Source organism: Centrocercus urophasianus, unplaced genomic scaffold (assembly GCF_019232065.1).
Source record: "Centrocercus urophasianus isolate 14NV4802_14NV808 unplaced genomic scaffold, USGS_Curo_1.0 seq_31, whole genome shotgun sequence".
Classification (NCBI taxonomy): Eukaryota; Metazoa; Chordata; class Aves; order Galliformes; family Phasianidae; genus Centrocercus; species Centrocercus urophasianus.
This window is the reverse complement of record NW_024884878.1, coordinates 9,127,463-9,146,321: the sequence shown is the minus strand read 5'-3', so window position 1 is coordinate 9,146,321 and position 18,859 is coordinate 9,127,463. Positions and strand designations below refer to the sequence as shown.

The following is an 18,859-nucleotide window of genomic DNA, read 5'->3' as shown; positions in this document are numbered from 1 at the left end:
CCAGCTCTGTTACTGCTTGAATGATGTAGCACACACTCCTCCAAGGTGGGCTTGTCCAGCAGCTTTTCCTGCATTAAGTCAGATTGAAAACTGCTGCCGACATACACAAAAGCTAGACATGGAAGTAAAAATAAAGCGTTCTACAAGGATTTACCCAGCCTTGGCTTTTGGGATTTAAAGGTGCACACACAAATGCAAATCCACTGACAGCTTAGCTGAGTGAACACATTTATTAAACTGCTGTTTTTCTGCTTGTTTGTTTGCAGACGCAAATCCACGTGCACGTATTATGCGCCATTATACACGTTTATATTCGTGCATACAAACACATTTGTACAACGAAGACTGGCATGTACAAATGCACACGCTGGTGTCCCACGGAAGTTTCTGCAGCTCGGTTTCTGCAAAGCCACATTCAGAACTGCATGAAGTGTTTCACATTTCTTCCCATCAGCTCCGACCCGCTCCTAAAACCGCCCTGTTCTCCACAACAGCAACACAACTTTCCCATGTAGCATCGATACGAGGCGATTTACAACGCTTCACGGCGGTGGGATTTAACTCCACCCGCATCTCCTCCCCAAGGAGAACGCCTTCTGCGGGCACCCCGGGCACTGCGCGCCAGCCCCTCCCCCTCTCTCGAGGAAGGGAGCCGCCAACAAACGGCAGGGAGCTCCCAGCTCTGGGAAGCGCCGCGCTTCGTAACGACGGAGGGTTCGCTCGGGGACACCGAGGAGCACCGAGGCGCAAAGGCTCGCCCCGAGCCCCCGCGGTACCAGCCTACCTGGTAGAGCGGGGAGCCCGCGTCGGGCCGCGAGCCCACCGCCGCCGCCTCGCCATAGCAGGCGCGGGCCGGGCGGACGGCAGAGGCGCGGAAGAGGAGGCGGCAGCGGCCCAGCAGCATGGCGGCCCCACAGTGCCGGCCGCGCCGCCCGCTGCCGCCACTCCTACCGCAGCAGCCAATGGGCGGAGGGGCCGCCCGCCCTCAGCCGCGCCCGGCGGAGCCGCGAGGAAAACGTGACGTTGCGGTTGGAACGCGTGATAAACAGCGCGGGAACGAGCACGGGAGTCATATAAAATAATTTATTTACATAGTTTACACGACAACTTTCTTTCAAACAGAAAGCGCGTTGGCGATTATACAGGCAGAAGTCCCGCGGAGATCCCATCGCGCAGCTCTTCCATTGCCATACCCTCCTCCGGTACAGAACACAACGCGACCTTCTCTCGCCTCTATTCAAAATGTTCTTCGAAACAAAGTGCAAATGGAGGGAACAGAAAGCGCGGCCTCAATGAACAAGATAGGTAAGGCACCTTAAATCTTAGGAATGAACAGTTATTTTGTATCCTGTAATACAAATGCAAACTGCACGCAATGAAATGCGCAATGGTTATCAGCTCAGAAAATACGGCAATTATTTCATAGCCAGATCCCCAGAAATGCATTCTTAGGCTATGTCAGTGCAAACAGGATTGAAACATGCCACACAGTCAAGAACTAAGCATCTGATTAAATGAAGTGTCTGCAAGGTATACATTGAACTTAACGCATACACTCATCTATTTCCTAATGTTTACATCAAACGTTTCAAGTTAAATGTGTTAGGCAGAACAAAAGAGCTGAGATTTCCAAGCACAGACTGATGGTGGTGGATTATCTTTATGTGTGTCGGGTTTTTGTTTGTTTAGTCTTTCTTTTGACAATATGCTGTTCAGAAAGTCAAGCTGGGATCACCAGCCTTTTTACCACCTCTACAAGATGCTGCTGCAAGCCCCACAGAATGGCTGGGGCTGGAAGGGACCTCAAGGATCACAAAGCTCCAATCCCCTCCACCACAGGCAGGGCCATCAACCTCCCCATTTAATACCAGCCCAGGCTGCCCAGGGCCCCATCCGACCTGGCCTTAAACACCTCCAGGGATGGACGGGGCATCACAGCCTCTCTGGGCAATGTGGTTGACAGAGGTCTCCTAATACAGCAACTTGCAATAGCAGTAGTTTTTCTGTGTATTTTTCATTATTGACAAAGTTTTAAATGTTCATTCATAAGCACTGCCAAACATTCTCAAAGTATTTCAAAATTCAGTAAATGATTACATGAGAACATTTGCAAGTAAATTATTACCCAGCCCCAAGGTGAAGATGGGTTTCTGCAGAGCACAATACAATTCAAACCTCTCTATTATAACAATTTATTTTGCAAAAATATTTGCTGTTAATAATTCCCAAGAGAAATAGCTGGACTACTTACACCTACATGCTTCTTTTTTTGTGTAATAACATTTAAGAATTACTTGACCTCTCAGTGGCTACCTGTAAAAACTCAAAAGAACTTTTGTATTTTAACAAGACAATTTTCCTACGCAAGAAAAAAAAAAAAAAAGCTAAAATCTCAAGCTGCACCAAACTTTTATGGTGAGTTTCAGTAAAAGCAGACGTGGAACATGAGGAAAATGTTCAAATACAACTGCTTCCAAGCAGCAAATCCTTAAAGCATCCTCACTGTCGTTTAAGTCCAGTTGTTGGTGCTGCTTTGAATAAGTGCAACAAAGGACATCACTACAGACATATACACCTACATGCAGAAACAAGAAGAAACACCATCTAACTCCTTTGTTTTCAAATTTAGAAGATGTCCTGGTTCCAGCTGAGACAATGTTGATAGCACAGCTATGGTTCTTGCTGAGAGATGTGTGCAATCCCAGGGCTCAGTGGGGAAGAGACACCACACAGGACGAAGCCAGGACAGCTGGCCTGAATGAAGCCAGGGGTTTACTCCACACCACATGACATCGTGCAGAAGCTGTCAAGATCTGGGGAGGGGCCACTGATTGTAGTTTTCAGGGCATCAGTAGGCGGGTAGTGAGACCTTGAGTTGCCAGCAGGGCATCAGTCAGCAGGCAGCTGTATTGTTAGCTGGGTGTTGGCTGGTGAGTAGTTGCACTGTGGAGATATTTATCTTCTAGCGCATGTTTGTCTTCACTTTTCTATCTTAGTAAAGAGTTTTTACCTCATCCCACGGCTTCTGTTCTCCTCATCCCACCTTGTGTGGTGCTTAGCTGCCTGCTGGGTTAAATCACAACACAAGGAAACTGGCATTTATACTGAGAAACATTAAACTCTTCCTCTCGTTCCAACAGGACAGTTCCAAAGGTTATCACTGTGTAAATTAAATGTTTTTCAGGTTTTTCCTCTATGCATTTTAAAGCAGCTAAAGTCATTTGGCTTTTCAGGCTAGGGTCTTTTAAGCCTTATGTAAGACATCTTAAATACAAAAATACATAATTTGGAGGTGCTAATAAAAATACCTGCAGTGCTGAACAGAACTTATGATGGTACTTTCAGTATTTGCATCCTGATCTACAGAGAATACACTGTAAATAAAAGGTTTTCCCTCCTAACATACTAATACAGCATACTTCACAAAAAGAAGTAAAGAACTTGTATAATCAGTATCACAGTCTTTAGCATTAAATTCAAAGGAATAGCTTGTCACAAGAATAAGCATATTTTGCATTGCACTTTTCTGGAAGACAATCATGCACCCATTACCAAAATCCAAACAAGTGAAAATGAATCCCACAGCCACTGTTCTGGTCCAATGATACCAACAAAGTGGTTTAGCTTATGTCAACCTTTTGAAAGCATCCATTTAGAAGAAAATGATTCCATCCTTATGGAAGTTACAAACAGTAACTGATGCTAAACTTGGCATAACTAATATTAAAACAAGTAATGTTTTCCTAAAAAATAATGACTTCTTATTTAGTTGTACTAAGATCCCACCATTTTTAGAAAGCCACTTTGCTATTCTGGGTCATCTACTTCCATGAAGATGTCACTGAAAAAATACTCTGAGATTTTGGTTGGCTCCTCTTCCTTCTCTTGATCTTCAGCACACTGGGGAGGCTTCTTGGATGGCTCATTATGTGGAGCCTAATAGAAAAAGAAAAGGCTACTCATAACAGAGCACATGTGCACGCACATATAAGCCTATGTAGATGCTTGTGCTGTCAATTCAGATAGCAAGATTAAAAAATTAGGAATTATTGGAAAAAGGAAAACAAGTAGGTTCCCCTCTCATCCCTCTACTGGCACTAGGAATATTTCTGCAGCAAAAGCTGATAAAGATTTTGAGATGAACTGCATACTGGGCAGCGGTCATTCCCTTTGATTGACTTCACATATTTGCTGTGGGTGTCTGTTCAGAGAACTATTGCTACAGGGTAATTCAAAGCCATAAAACTTCACAGAATAACCATCTTGTACCTATGCACATTAATACAGTTATCAGCAGAGGCCCTCACAGCTTTACCTAAGTCTTGAAGGAATGTACAAACCTTGTGCAACTTGTGCAAAAGTAACAGAGTAGAAAAATGGGCCACAACTCTCCAAGAAACCAAAGCGTTCAAAGACACAAGCGCACAGAGAAAGCAACTTAGTTCCCTTTTAAGTCTCCTAGACATGCACAAGTTAGGATCCATTCACTGCAGCAGACGAATCTCTCAAAACCTGAGCACAGCATGCCCCCTACTCACTCCTGAGACAACTAATTCATCACTTCTCACATCCCAAAAAGGCAGAAACATTCAGAGGCAAACATACCGTAACTGCAGCATCAGCAGTTACGCTGTGATGCTCCACAAATGATGATGTGCTTCCGGAGGGAAAGGAACAAGATTCCCTATCATCCTTATTAGATGGAGTTGTTTTTTTCAGACTTTGCTTTGTGGTCCCAATCTGTGGGTTTGGGATCTTTCCTCTCTTCCTTTGAATTTCTTCTGCAGATTCAAAACTACTTTTTCTGCAAATTAAAGATAAAAATCTCTATGGTTTTCATCCACTCCACTCAAAACAAGTACAGTCAGAATGTAATAGAATTGAACCATAAAAGCAATGTATAAATAGCATTACAGGAATCCAGTTCACGATACAGCAAACACACACCTCAGAGATGCTTGAAAATTCTTAAGGAAAAAAACAAGAAGTTATCCCAAGGACTTCTGTATTACTGATTATTCTGGCACATGAGGAGTTTACAAAGTGTTAAGAGGAGCACCTATCAACCTCCACTCTCAAGAACAAGAATATGTCGCTTGTCTCTGAACTAGAGCCTGTAATTACCAGGTGTTCAGAACAGCTTCTGAGAGGAACAGAGACATAGACCTGAAGGAAGAATTCAGAAGAGCACATCATATAATTAATAGGGAAAAAAAAACCCAACATGATTCCCAAGGATTGGACTACGTCAGACTCTCTTGACTATCAACACCAGAAAGAACCCCTGTTGCAGGGCTTCAGCCTTGCTGTTGTATGCAGTTACACAGAAGTCACAGTGACAAAGTATAGAGTAAGAACACACTGTATCAAAGCTAGTTCTCATGTTGCTAAGTAAGAATTTACAGTTTAGAAAAGCAAAGATTCTTAATTTCAATTATTTGTTACCCAGCTGCTGTAGACATCTCAGATACAAATAACCACTTTTGTTGGGAACATAAAAGTAATGAAAGAGCAAATAACAGGATCAGGACAGACCTGCGGAGCACCACGGTCAAAAACAGTGAGCACAAGTACAACAGAGAGAAGAAACTAAAATTTTTGAATACTATAGAAAGGTATATGAAAACAAGAAAACATAGTTCAAATAGTTGGATGGACAGTTAAGAACAATATCCTCTGATCTGCCGGGGTAGAAGGTCCAATGGGGAAAAGACTAAAACTAGTACTTGTAGAAACACAGTGAGTACTACATCCACATCTTATTGACAGAAGGCCAAAAATCCTAACGAATGGGTGGGTGCATATATCTAAGCATTAGACAGAGCTAAGAAAAACAATTATCCTAAGTCTGTATTACAGCTTCATGGATATCTGTATCTGAAGAGGCATCTGTCAGTGCCTAAAGAGATGTATCAGTAACATCCCCTGGTCAATCTGTCTATTTAATAATAATCTAAATCTATTTAATACCTAAAACACTTCAAATTTCAAAGGAGACAGTTTGATCCTTTTTAATTTCTGAGGAGAATGGACCTATAATTCTTACAAGGATTGCAAAGGAGGGTACTGCTGCTCTTGTAATACTAAGTGGAAAGAGGATATCAATAACCCTATATGGAAAAAAATGTCTAACAGAAAAGGCTGACAAAAACATTCTATAGATACCTGAGTAATGGAGTCTTTGAAGATTCTGTTAGACTTTCAGTACATTCCAACTGCTTCATGTTTGCTTCATGTTTATCTCCCAGTTTTCCTTGTTCACTTATTTCTGTTCTGCTGGAGGTTAACCTACATGTCACCTCCTCTTGACTGGATGGTAAATTGTGAAATGATACCTTCTCTGAAGTTTCACACTGGCTTCTCTCATCTACTGGTGAAACAGACTCAGACAGCGAGGCAGAAGTAACCACATTTTTCTTTGCTGAAGCCCCTGGTTTTTGAAAAGGATTACCTGTAAAAGAATAGAGAGTAATTAAGAAACTTCAGTTAGTTGCTTTCACTGATAACACCACAGTCCAAAAGATGAGTGTAACGTTAAAGTGGCTTAAAAGATGAGGGCTCATTTTTTTTTCCAGTTTTCTGTCTTTTGGTTTTTGAAACCACCACTAAGATGAAAGAAATCCACAATCTACTTTCAAAGTCTGTAAAGTCTTACAGATGTTATGTGGAAAAGCTGGAGAAGTTTAGTTTCACAGCTGCATCCCCAATCTTTGCAGCATACAACAGAACTCAGTGAAGTTGTTTAAAATTCTCTCTTTCAAGTTTACTTCAGAACCAAGTAGTTCTCCAAATCCTTCAAAGGCTCAGCTGATTGAAAACTGTACTGTCAGGATTTGCCTGATTAAGTAGTGTTTGTATTTTTTAAAAGACTAACACAAAATAAAAAATGAATTGTGTTACAGCATGGCAACATTAACACCTTTGGTTATTAGCACTCTCCGGCAAGGGAAAATATTTGCTAAGCAGACAATAACAGGTTTGGTCTAAAAATCTCCTGAAATCCACAAGTAGAACAACTACAGCATTGCTCTTAGAACCACTACAAACCATTACTAAATTAACAGCCAGCTAGATAATACAACACATCTATTTTACAGCAGAAACCATGAAACTGAGGTGTTAGGGTGTTACAGGAAAAATTCCTTTCTCATTTTACGTTAGCTGCAGACAGGACCACTAAGGATAATGACAAGTATCAAGCTGTGGTAATATCAAACTAATCTATGAATTTAGATTCGTTACAATTTGCTTTTACAAGTTTAAATTTACCTACCAGAAGTTGTTGTCTGAGTATTTGTGGATTTACTTGAATACCCCTGTATTGAAAAAAAGAAAAGAAAGTTATTTATCTCACTATTCAAGAAACAACAAAAGTTGACAGAGGCACATCATGCATGTACACTTCTAAAAACAGGAGTGATAAAGAATAGATCTTCAGTAGAGTATAATTCACCATTCAGCTCATTTCCTGAGCAGGCTTTCAAGGTGTTCCCATGAGAAATGATTCAAGACAAGGATGTCAAGATGAGTGGTCAATGAAGGAGAAGCAGTTTTATCCAGTCCTTCCAAGAAAAGCTCTCTGAAACGTATGTGAAATTATTGCTCATTCCCTGACATAGTCACACTACAAAGTCCTAGTCTGGTCACAGAAATTAATGGTAATCATTCCAACAACTGGGTCATTTTCAAAAAGCACACCAGGAAGCCCAAACAGGCAGGCCAGTCTTTCTTTGCAGGTAGACTGTGCCCACTAGGACAATAATGTTACAAACATATTTAACAACTTCTTTCTGTAATAGACACCATCAGGAACCATTATGTTATCCAGTTAATCTATCTGCCAGTCATCCAGTAGACAGTTAGAATTTTCCCTCCTGCAATGTTGCCATCAGAAAGGCTGTGGTGAATGAACCAAATAATAAGATGTATTACTAGCCTGCATACTAGAAAGCCTAATAAAAATATCCAACAACAAACAAATTCTCAAAAAACAAGTCAGAATTGACAGTCTAAAAACTGCTTTACCATTCAAAGTAAAAAGCAATCTATGAATGTCAATTTGCCTTTGTACAGCTGTACAGATAGTACAGATTAAGTCACTTTCTTCTAACTCCAAAGATAGTTAAAATGCTGTACTATATATTAAGTGTTTAGCACCTACACTATGCATAACGACACTGCTACCAAATTACCTTCTCACCTCACAAGGGTCTTCCATGTTACTCTCCATCAGAGTAGATACGGTTTTCTTGACAACAGGAAAAACATCTTCTGCAGGCTCAGCAGCTGACCTTTTTTGAGCTGTCTGCACCAAACTTGGAGCAGGCTCTACTGAAGCACTCTGTTGTTTGGTTTCCGCGCTGCTGTTTGAATATTCACCACGTTCATCAGCCTCAGCTGTTGAAGATCCAATGCTGTTTATAGAAAGTGGTAATTGTGACTTGTTAGGGTTTAATCCAGCTAGCAGATCAGCACTGCACAGCCATTTGCTCCCTCCTCCCAAGTAGCATGGGCAAGAGAATCAGAAAAAAACCCAAAACTCGTGAGTTGTGATACTGAGAATTTAATAGTTTGAGTCAACTGTCCTGCCTGTGTTTTCTCCAAGGTCACTGTGCACCCCCAGACTGGTTGCTGGCAGGGAAGCACAAGAATCAGAAAATGCCCTGTCCCTTTACATACTGCTCAGCAACAACTAAAATGTCAGTGTGATATCAACATTAATGTCATGCTAAATGGCATGTCATGCAAAACCCAGCCCTACATCAGCCACAAGGAAGAAAAACTCAATCCCAGCTATAACCAGGACATTGCTGTAGAATAAGCCAAAATTCACCTTGTAGAACATTTCTATGTGGCTATTATACATGGATCTTTGGTAATACTCATTTCACTTAAGAGTCAGTATTGGCTTCAAGTGTTCAGTTTACCACAAAGAAACATTTTGCTGCACTATTTTAAGGCAGGTTAAAGAAATGAATTTTTCTAGTTACAGTCAAAACTAATTACTTCAGAAGCTATTCTATTTGAACTGCATTTGATACTTACATAAAAAAGTAGACTAACTGCCCTAAATAGTCCAAAAATACAGTATTATTTGTACACACAGCTGAACCTTGCCTCTCATCCTCTCCTTGTCCTTCCTAGTATGATTCCAAAAGGACTGTGACATTTCAGGAAGCAGCAGAGATTAGGGAAATAATGTAAAGCAGTGACACAGAAGACATACCCTAACTCTGCCTGTCAGAAATTCTGTTTATCACCAGTAGTTCCACAGAAGTTAGAACTCTTACACAGTGTAACCAAAATTCACTCTTAAGGATCTATCCATTCAATAAAAGGGCAAAGTCCTCTTCAGTGCTGGAGCATCAGACCTGTTGTTTTTACCTGAGAACTTGCATAAATACAGGAGTACTTTATAAAGAATTACAACACTTACTATACCTCAGAATTTTTCCCTTGATTTTTTTCCCCTTCTTCTCAAGCTGAACAGATATCAATAATGTTGAAATAATTCATTTATCTTGCACTGAAGAATACTCCTAGTCCAGGATATACTGAAGCTCAAAAATATTTACCTCTCCACTTCAGCCAACCTGGTTCCACTTGATTTCACTGGGCTGATAAGTATCGGTGCTGGCAGTAATGGCTCTGAAGTTTGTTCCTGCAAAGCAGATGTATCGAACTCTTCTGAGTCAGCAAGGATTTCCACCAACGTTAAAATGAATGTCTGTTCTTCTTCCTCTGGACATCTATGGTCATCATTCACTACCATAATTTTCCAGGGAAATAAAAAAGTAACAAAAGTCTATTATTCAAGTTTAAAATCATACCGTTCTCTTCTTTGTGCCCTCCCCACATTGAGTATTGAGCATGTAAACCTCCATGAAAGAAGACACTGGGGATATCCTTCATAAAATATGCTCACTTTCCTCTCAGACAAGATAGTTATCACTCTCTGGAGCTCATTCATTGCAGTGGAATCCTTATAATCCCTCAGAAGAAAGAATATTGAGAATGCCTAATAGGGATGAAGCTTTTAAGATGGCTGTACTAAGAATAAAGAACAACGTGTTGTTTAATCAACCTTGTGTAACTGTGGTTGTCAGATGGCTCTCTGTCTCTAAACACTGCTGTCACTTTCTTTAAGAGACAGAAGTCTGCTGCTGTTTTTTTTTTGTGGGAAGACTAAGACACCGAAGACCTAAGTAGTACCATCATAAATGTGATAAATGAGAAATAAAATTTAGTCAAAAAAATGGGCATTATCAACTGCCATTAAAATGAATTTTAGGAGACAACATTTCTAAAAGTTTTTCAAAAATGTAAAGCAACAGCATTACTCTATTATTTAAGACAGCTCTAATTTTTAATGATGTAGAGCTGTTACTGCAACTTTAACTCATTTTGATTTTTTCCTCATTAAAGATGATTTAAAATGCTCCACGAGACTCAAAAACAGAGCAGCAGAGTGACAGACATCTGAAAATAAATATTAACCCTACTTTTTGCACATGCCTGGGAATTTGGCAGGAAGACTGCAGTCTGCACAAAGAAAGCATTTTGGGCTTCTAACACTGATTTTCCAATATCTTATCCAAGTATTAGTTCCAATCCTCCAAGCTCAGTTTTAGTTTATCAACAAACACCTCTGCACCATGCATTACTTTTAAACAGCAGCTGAAGAGGAAAGTTTGTTTTCTTCCATTATCATCCCCTCTTCTTGTCTTCTTCTTGCTCTATACTTGCACAGTCCAGCCCACCTACTCATATTCATTGACACTGGCATTCACTTCAGAATTTCATGAGCCACTGTAGCTCACTAAGCTACTGGAAAAATACACAGGCTTTCTCCCTCTACTTCTTCAGTTTTTGAGAGATAAGTGAGCTCTAACACTAAACCCAGCAGAGGTAATAAGCAGGTGCTCGCTGCAGGGAGGAAAGAGAAGAACTTCCTCTTCTACTGATATCTAAGCTTGAGGAATCATCCATAAAGTTTCCAAGCCTAGTATGCACTAATGAAATTTCAACAAGAGGCGAGAGTGGGGAATGGCACTAAGCTACCAGTCCTTTTGTTTGTTCATTAAGTAGATCATTTAATCATAACAACACTTTTTTTTTAATCTTTGCATCACTGATAGACAAGTTTTTTGCTAACTTAAAATATTAGTGTGCATTATACCTGAAGTCTCTGCTGCACTGCTTATATGTTGCTGTTCACAATCCTGAGCACGTGTTTCATTCTAGAAATAAAATATTTGAAATAAAGCAATATGGTAAGCTTGACACTACAAAACAAGAAAGAAACAAGGCATGTCAAACACTGAAGAGCCAGAAAACCTAAAATTGTGTTTTCTCAGCTTTTACTTCTAGGCATTTTAGGCTGAAAAATACCAGACCAACAAGGACAATACGTAATTTATGTGCAGCTCACTGTCTGTCTGTATCATTTCTTGAAATTAATTTATATTTCCCACTGCACAACTCTGTCACTGATGATTCACATAACAAATTGCTCTAAGAATGTAAATTCCCTCAACCATTACAAAACAGCTGAGTGCCAAAGAGAAGCACCAAGCTCTGCAACACACCTATCCTGTGCCTTCCATTGTATGTACCTTTGCTAAGAAAAGGAATACTCCACTGCAAGCTGCCTCCTCCTACCATTTCTGCAATCCATTATGAGCACAGTCTTTTTTGTGCTCTGTTCTAATACGACACATCTACAGGTTGCACTGAAGAAACGAGTTACTGTTCTTCAGCCATTCCACAGTAACTGCAAGTACATTGGTACCAAGCAATGCTGGAGGTCTCAAAGGAAGTGTGAATGACATCCCCCTCAGGAAAAAATAAGGTACTTATTTATGCTAGAACAGCATAAACCACTGCAAAACTGAAGATGTGAAACACATACATAACCATGGCCAAATAGGTATATGTAAAAGTTAGTTATGCATAGAAATGGGAAGAAGTACAGCAAAGGATGAAGTTTATTTAAACAAAATTAAGTTTGTTTTAAGCAAAGCAAATGAAAGTGACAATGAAAATGCATTGTCTCTGCTGTATATAATTTTAGTTTAAATATATTTAACAAGAAGAGGCCAGGCTGAACGACACTGGAGTCACAGGTACTTCTTCCATCGAGACCCTGAGAAATTCTCAACACTTTGCTAACAAGTGTCATTTATTGCTGAAATCCTAAAAACTGAGGCTTGTTAGAATGACTAAATATAACTATACTTGTGCAAAAAAAAAAAAAAAAAAATGATTTTAATTCACCATCTGAAATAACAGGTCTGTTAATAGAGGTTTGAGAAACTGACTGTAATTAAAAAAAAACAGACTGTAATTAAATTACCTGAGCAAAGCTGCCTGTACATTGACTGTCCTTGGCAGGACCAGGATTTTGAACAGCTGGTCTGTCCACAGAACTTTCATCCAGATAATCCTGCAGTCCAACGTGAGATTTCTCACATTCTGCTGACAAGTTCCCAGAAGTTCCACAAGCATCTTTCATCTCTTTCTGTGTTCTGTTAGATACATATCCAGGTAGTTTGAAACCAATTAAGAGTACCCTCTGTATGGGCTAACCTCTGTGTAATATGATTCTAATTATGCATTTAATGTGAAGCCCACATATTTACCTGTTTAAAAATTACTGAAGAAAATGCATAACCTTCAAACAAATCTACATGAAGTATTTCAGTAAAATACCTCCCTGACACCACTAACTTGAGACTTTACTAATAAAGGCACGACCAAGCCAGAAAGCTCAGAAGCTCACTAATGTTTTCAAATTGACCAATTAATTACAGTTTCCTTCTAGGCACAGTTTAATGGCAGACAGTTAAATAGCAAGCTGATTATAAAGTACTGAAACAGAAAGCACAAATTAATGTTTACAACCAAAAAGTCTTCAGGTGACATTTAAGAAATAAAAACCTTAAAAACAGAAGTCTAAATTAAATTTCTATGCATTACACACATGCAATGTTCATAAGCATACAATTTCCATCATAAATGTGCTACACATACACCTCAGCTGCTTATTTTAGAAGACCCTAGGAATAAAGCCAGTATTAGCTGATGATTTCTTCCTACCTCCCTTTGTTGTCCATTTGCTTGACAAGATCCATACCAGTTGCAAAATTCTGCAGCACAGAAGTATCCCTTGAAGTTGGTCCAGCTCTGACCTGTTCCACCTGCTGTGTTTCTGCAGTAATTCTCAAGTCCATGGACTCTAAGATACATAAAGTTGTATTTTAAGATGAGTTACGTCATTTGTGCACAATCCTGTACATAATTTTTACATGTAAGTTCTTGTATTTAACGTGTATATATGCAAACTGCATAAACATACATACTGAAGTTTATTCTTACACACATCATCTATATTTTATATTTAAAAATGTTGGTATATATACAGGTTACATTTAATGTCTCATATTTATGATATACACACGTATCATTTTGCCTTGATATTTTGTGCTCGTTGCCAGTGCCAAAGAGATAATTAGAAACTGAAAACGTGAACACCTTACACACCACTACTTTCTGTAACTGCATTACAAAAAACAAAACTATTCTGCACATCTCCCCTTTCCATCAAAACGATGGAAAACAAAGACAGTAATAGCAGAAAGAAAGCACACTGCATTGTACTTGTGACATTGGCAGCCCAGTAATTGATTTTCACATTTCATTTAATTTTAAATTGAGGCTTTTGTTTATGTATAAAACTACAACAAGTGAATATCTCATATTATAGCACTGATGTGTAATCTGTGAACAGGCATTGAAAAAGTCCTTTCAACTCTAAGTTTTATGTTATAAAGAGCCATGAATCCACTAGAAATAAATATTTTCAAAACCCCAGGATAAAAAACAGGCTTACCACTTTGAATGCTGTCTAGCTGCTCCATAACTACATTTGTATTAAGAGGTTTCTGAATTATACTTTCATTAGACTTCAGTACTCCTGTATTTGACTTCTGGAGACTGCCTCTTCTCAGTCTCATACTATTCACCATAGGCAGAGTGTTATTGCTAAAGGTAAGAAGGAGAAATACCATCAGCACAGCTCTTGACTTCTTGAAAGCTATAGCAATAAGATAAAATTACCATTTTCAGCAGTGATGTACAAAAAAGATGAGAGAGGTAAAACAGATGCTAATGAACAAATGAAATACAGCTGACAGAGCAGGCACTGTTTGGCAGAAAAAAAACAAAACAAAACATCAGCTACACTGGTAACTACTGGAACAACTAAGTTTATTGCACACTAGTATGTACTCTACCAAAATAACTGAAACACTTAAAAATGTGAGATGTCAGTGATCTAACACTGATCACATGCCATTAAGTTCTGTTTAAAAATATAATAAAAGAACTGTTGAACTTAAAGTAAAAGCTTCAATTACAGTTTTCAGAAGAGTCAAGCTGATAATTTGTTCAACAGTCAACAGTCTTCCAAATAACAGAACATGATGATCTCTAGATTTCTTCTGAAAAAGTGTCCCATCAAGCTATTTTAACTTTTAAGAATATTTGAGTAAAACTGAAGAACACAGTGATAGAAGATCACTGCTCCTTGAGATCCGTTTGTTCTACACAGTAGAACACAGTAGCAGTGACACTTAAGCAATTTGCCTTGGCCCAGTTACCAATAAAATACTTTGGGAAAATGATCTTAATGATTAGCAGCAATTTCATACCAAAAAATTTCTATCATTCTCCACTCTCAAACTTAAATTCACTTCTGGAGTGAAGAATAAATTTGACATTCTCAAATCACATACCAACACCTCAAAAATTACAAAGAAAAGAAAAGGGTGGGGGTCCCATATTACATAGAAAATTATCTAAGCTGAAGAATTTTCACAAAAGCCAGACTGCTTGCAATTCAAGAAAAAAATCCAGAGAGAGCCTTGCAAAAGTAAGCAGTGTCAGATGATCTGTCTCTATAAATTAACTGAAGTAATTTCACCTGGCATCTGTTTCATGTTTCTCAGAATATTCTTCAACACCTGTTCCTGCACCAGTGCTTCGGTCTTCTACTTTAATGTTGCTTCCATCCTTGCAAGGGACATTGTCAGAAGTTGCTGAAGAAACGACATAGTGATTAGGAGCTCTGCTTTGATCTGAGTCGTCCTGGCTCACAAGGCTTTTGGCCACATTGAGTTCATCTTGTGCAGGTAACATGCATGTCCATTCTAGTTACAGTAGCAAACAAAGCACAACAGCAGAATTTAAAAAGTTAATTAATATTCAAGCAATGGAAGTAGATGATAAATTCTATATGAAAATCTACCAAAAACTAGACTAAAAGCCTGTTAATTTAAGGTTACAGCTAGTCAGAAGGAAAGACCTATGTTTCAATTTAAAGGCCTGGAAAGATTACTTACATCCATTTAACCCCAGATCCTCTTTTTTGTCCAATCTGTGCAGCCAACATAGATCAATTAAAACATATCCTTCCTTAATTAGCTCTCAGAAACACAGTGATCCAATTGGTACTATCAGTAAGGTGCTCTGCTTTTTCCATCCCAGCTGCATTGCCTAGTCACCTAGTGTAAGTATGTGCTACAATTCAGCAGCACCAAACACATAAAAGACTCTTGCCCTCCTGCTATGTAGAGAAGTTCTGCAGCTACTGCTCTGTTCCTCCTTAGGTGGATCCAGAATGCACAAGGAAGACTTTGTCTCATAAATCAGATCATACCTTCAGTGCTTGCTTTTAACTGGAATGTTGGATCACCCATTGCAAGTAAAGTCATGGCAGCTTCAGTGCTTCCATCACTAATTCCTACAAAGTTGTTCAAACACAAGTTAAAAATCACAAGTACACTTACAAAAAAATTCATTTACCCACACATTCAAAAAGCATTTGATGTTATCATTCATGCAGTGCAGAATGTATTTTTTAAATTGTTGCCATTCATGAATTAAGATACTCATGGACAGATGGCAATTCTCATCCACTAAATTCAGTATTCCCTGAATGATACTCCCTGAAGGAAGTGCAGTCTGGAAGACATATGGTGGAGAAGTCTTATGTTGAGGAGTTGGTTCGTGAAGAATTGTTTCTCATAGGAAAGACCACATACTAGACCAGTAGAAAAGCATGAGAAGGAAGGTGTGGCAGTGGTCAAGTAGTATGGACTGACTGCAGCTCCTTCTACCTCTGTTCCTGGTTAGCACGGAGCCAGGAGTGAAGGTATCGAGTTGAGTGCGGGAAAGGCCAGGACGGGAAGAGTGGTGGGGAAGAGATGTTTTAGTCTTCTCTGCATCTCACCACTCAACTCTACTTTTAGTTAGCAATAAAATAAACTTTCACCAAGTCAAGTCTGTCTTGTAAAGTGATCTCTCTGTCTACATCTTAACCCATGAGGTTTTCCATCTTATTTTCTCCCACTGTCCTATTAAGGAAGAGAACTGACAGAGCAGTTGGTTATGCATCTCATGGCCAGCCAAGCCACCACAGATGGAAAGGGGGGAAGTGTTTAAATGCAGATATTCATAATCTGTAGCACTGAACTATATTCCTGTTTAAACTTCTATTTCCTAACTAACTGGCCATGTAAAACTAAACATTTCCATCCTCCAAAATTATTGTACTGAAATGAATCAAAGCAAGACAGTAGCCTTTCCTTCCTCAACCAAGACAGTAACCCTGCCAATATCAAGTGCTACTTACAAAGACTGAGAATGTATTTAAATTCCCAAGTGAAAGCAATCCTGAAAAGCAATAGATCTGTAAGGGTTTGATACGTATCTCCTATGGAAGGAGTATTTTCTTCTGGTCACAGTACAGTTAGAAACCATACAGGGGACAAAGCTATGACTCTGCCCACTCTTATCACTTTGTGACATATCAAGTAAGCTGTAAGTTGGGATTTGGAATTAGATGATATTTAAGATTCTTTCCAACCAAGCCATTCTATGATTCTGTGGTTTGTAAAGTTTCCTCCTCTCCCACTACAGATAACTGCAGCATAGGACTCAGAAAATGCAGTCCCACTCCAAGAAACAAAACTTTGCAATGCTTGGTCCACCTACCTAATAGCAAACAGAAGAATGTAAATAGTTTAAGCCTTTTCAAAAAACATGAAACAATCCAGTACCTCATGAGCATTTTTTTCCTAAGATACATGAATTTTGAAATTTTATCCATGAGTAACCACAAATTGGTAGCATGTTAAAGGGGAAGACATAGACAAGATAAATGCATATCTACCTTTGTCTGCTTCTGGACTTTCATGCGCAGTTGCTTCCTTAAACAAAAAGAAAAACATGTCAGAGATTTACATAAAAATCAGTCTGCAATTTTAATCTAACGCATACTGGTTAATTCTCTGCCTACAGTTCACCCTGGCTTTAAAATACTATACTACACGCTGACAGTATTTTACAGTTTTCCATATCTATACTAGCACAAGCAGGCCTGGAAACCAGTCAGAGGCCATAGCTTTGTATCTGCTATAAAATAACAGAGAAAGGAAAGTGAAGAAAAAACGGAGGGTGAGGAAACAATGGGTATTTGTCTCCCTCATCAACTGGATGCCCAAGCAGAAAAAGAATGCCATAATAATCAATAGTTTCTGTGAGATGGTTCCCAAAGCACAAAGAAGATGGCAGTGCTGAGTACAATGTCGAAAAAAAAAAAAAGATTCTTACAGCTGGTAAGGTGTTTCCTTTTTCCTCCTCCTGTATGACTGGCTGGACAGATACATGAGAAAGACCTTCTGCATTAGTAGCCACTGGCACATCTGGGATATTCACAGATATATCCAGCTGTAAAAATTAGTTTGAAAGCATTTCAGTTCATCAGCCCTGACAGAAAATCTGCCAAATACGTTGTTTTTTTTTTCCAAATAAACTGCATGCTTAGCAGATACCGAACATTTAATGGGATCCCTCTATGAATCACAGAATCACAGAGTAGAATCATAGACTCAGGTTGGAAAAGACCTTAAAGATCACTGAGTCCAACCACAACCTAACCATACTAAACTAACTCTAACAACCTTCTGCTAAATCACATCCCTGAGCTCCACATCCAAGGATGTTTTTAAACACAACCAGTCACTTCCCAGGGGAGCCTATTCCAGTGCTTAACAACCCTTCCAAAAAGAAGTTTTTCCTGATATCCAACCTAAACTTACCCTGGTGCAACTTGAGGTTGTCATCTGTCATCAGTGAGAAGTGACCAACCCTTCTCTGCTGTAAGCACCTTTCAGGTTTTGGAAGAGAGCAATGAGGTCTCCTCTCAGCCTCCTTTTCCCCAGACTGAACAGCCCCAGTTCCTTCAGTCTCTCCCCATAGGCCACATTCTCCAAGTCCTTCACAGCCTTGTTGCCCTTCTTTGGACCTGCTCCAGCACCTCCATGTCCCTTCCGTACTGAGGTGCCCAAAACTGAACACAGCACTCGAGGTGAGGCCTCACCAGTGCCGAGTGCAGGGCAGGATGAGTTCCCCAGTCCTGCTCACCGCTCCATTCCTGACACAAGCCAGGATGCCATTGGCCTTCTTGGCCACCTGGGCTCACTGCTGGCTCATATTCAGCCCACTGTCCATCAGCACACCAAGCTCCCTTTCCATCAGGCAGCTTTCCAGCCACTCCTCCCCGAGCCTGTAGGGGTGCCTGGGGTTGTTGTGACCAACATGCAGGACCCAACACTTGGTGCTACTGAAACTCATACAGTTAACATTGCCCATCGATCCAGTCCATCCAGGTCCCTCTGTAGTGCCTTTCTCCCCTCAGGCAGACCAACACTCCCTCCCAGTTTGGTGTTGTCTGCAAACTTACTGAGGGTGCACTCAATCCCCTCATCAAGATCATTAATAAAGATGTTGAATAGAA

The 18,859-nt window shown here is 39.7% G+C and overlaps 2 protein-coding genes across 10 annotated transcripts in view; both read right to left on the bottom strand.

Annotated features, from left to right (window-relative positions):
• MCCC2 (methylcrotonyl-CoA carboxylase subunit 2) overlaps positions 1-904 on the bottom strand; it is a 34,043-nt gene extending 33,139 nt beyond the window's left edge. Inside the window, exon 1 of the mRNA XM_042829417.1 lies at positions 785-904. Within this exon, the coding sequence (XP_042685351.1) occupies positions 785-904 (120 nt within the window). The remainder of the gene's footprint in view (positions 1-784) is intronic.
• Positions 905-1,995: 1,091 nt separating this feature from the next.
• BDP1 (B double prime 1, subunit of RNA polymerase III transcription initiation factor IIIB) overlaps positions 1,996-18,859 on the bottom strand; it is a 64,209-nt gene continuing 47,345 nt past the window's right edge. For 5 of the 9 annotated variants that reach the window (XM_042829367.1, XM_042829373.1, XM_042829372.1 and 2 more), the window contains exons 27-40: positions 17,674-17,790; positions 17,234-17,270; positions 15,719-15,802; positions 14,984-15,209; positions 13,892-14,043; positions 13,099-13,237; positions 12,356-12,527; positions 11,180-11,240; positions 9,576-9,765; positions 8,201-8,414; positions 7,274-7,316; positions 6,166-6,451; positions 4,606-4,804; positions 1,996-3,936 (exon numbers count right to left, since the gene is read on the bottom strand). In XM_042829367.1, the coding sequence (XP_042685301.1) occupies positions 3,808-3,936; positions 4,606-4,804; positions 6,166-6,451; positions 7,274-7,316; positions 8,201-8,414; positions 9,576-9,765; positions 11,180-11,240; positions 12,356-12,527; positions 13,099-13,237; positions 13,892-14,043; positions 14,984-15,209; positions 15,719-15,802; positions 17,234-17,270; positions 17,674-17,790 (2,049 nt within the window). In that variant the 3' untranslated portion in view covers positions 1,996-3,807. Of the gene's footprint in view, positions 3,937-4,605; positions 4,805-6,165; positions 6,452-7,273; positions 7,317-8,192; positions 8,415-9,575; positions 9,766-11,179; positions 11,241-12,355; positions 12,528-13,098; positions 13,238-13,891; positions 14,044-14,983; positions 15,210-15,718; positions 15,803-17,233; positions 17,271-17,673; positions 17,791-18,859 lie in introns of those variants that run through there. The other 4 variants (XM_042829369.1, XM_042829368.1, XM_042829370.1 and 1 more) reach the window with 4 other exon arrangements.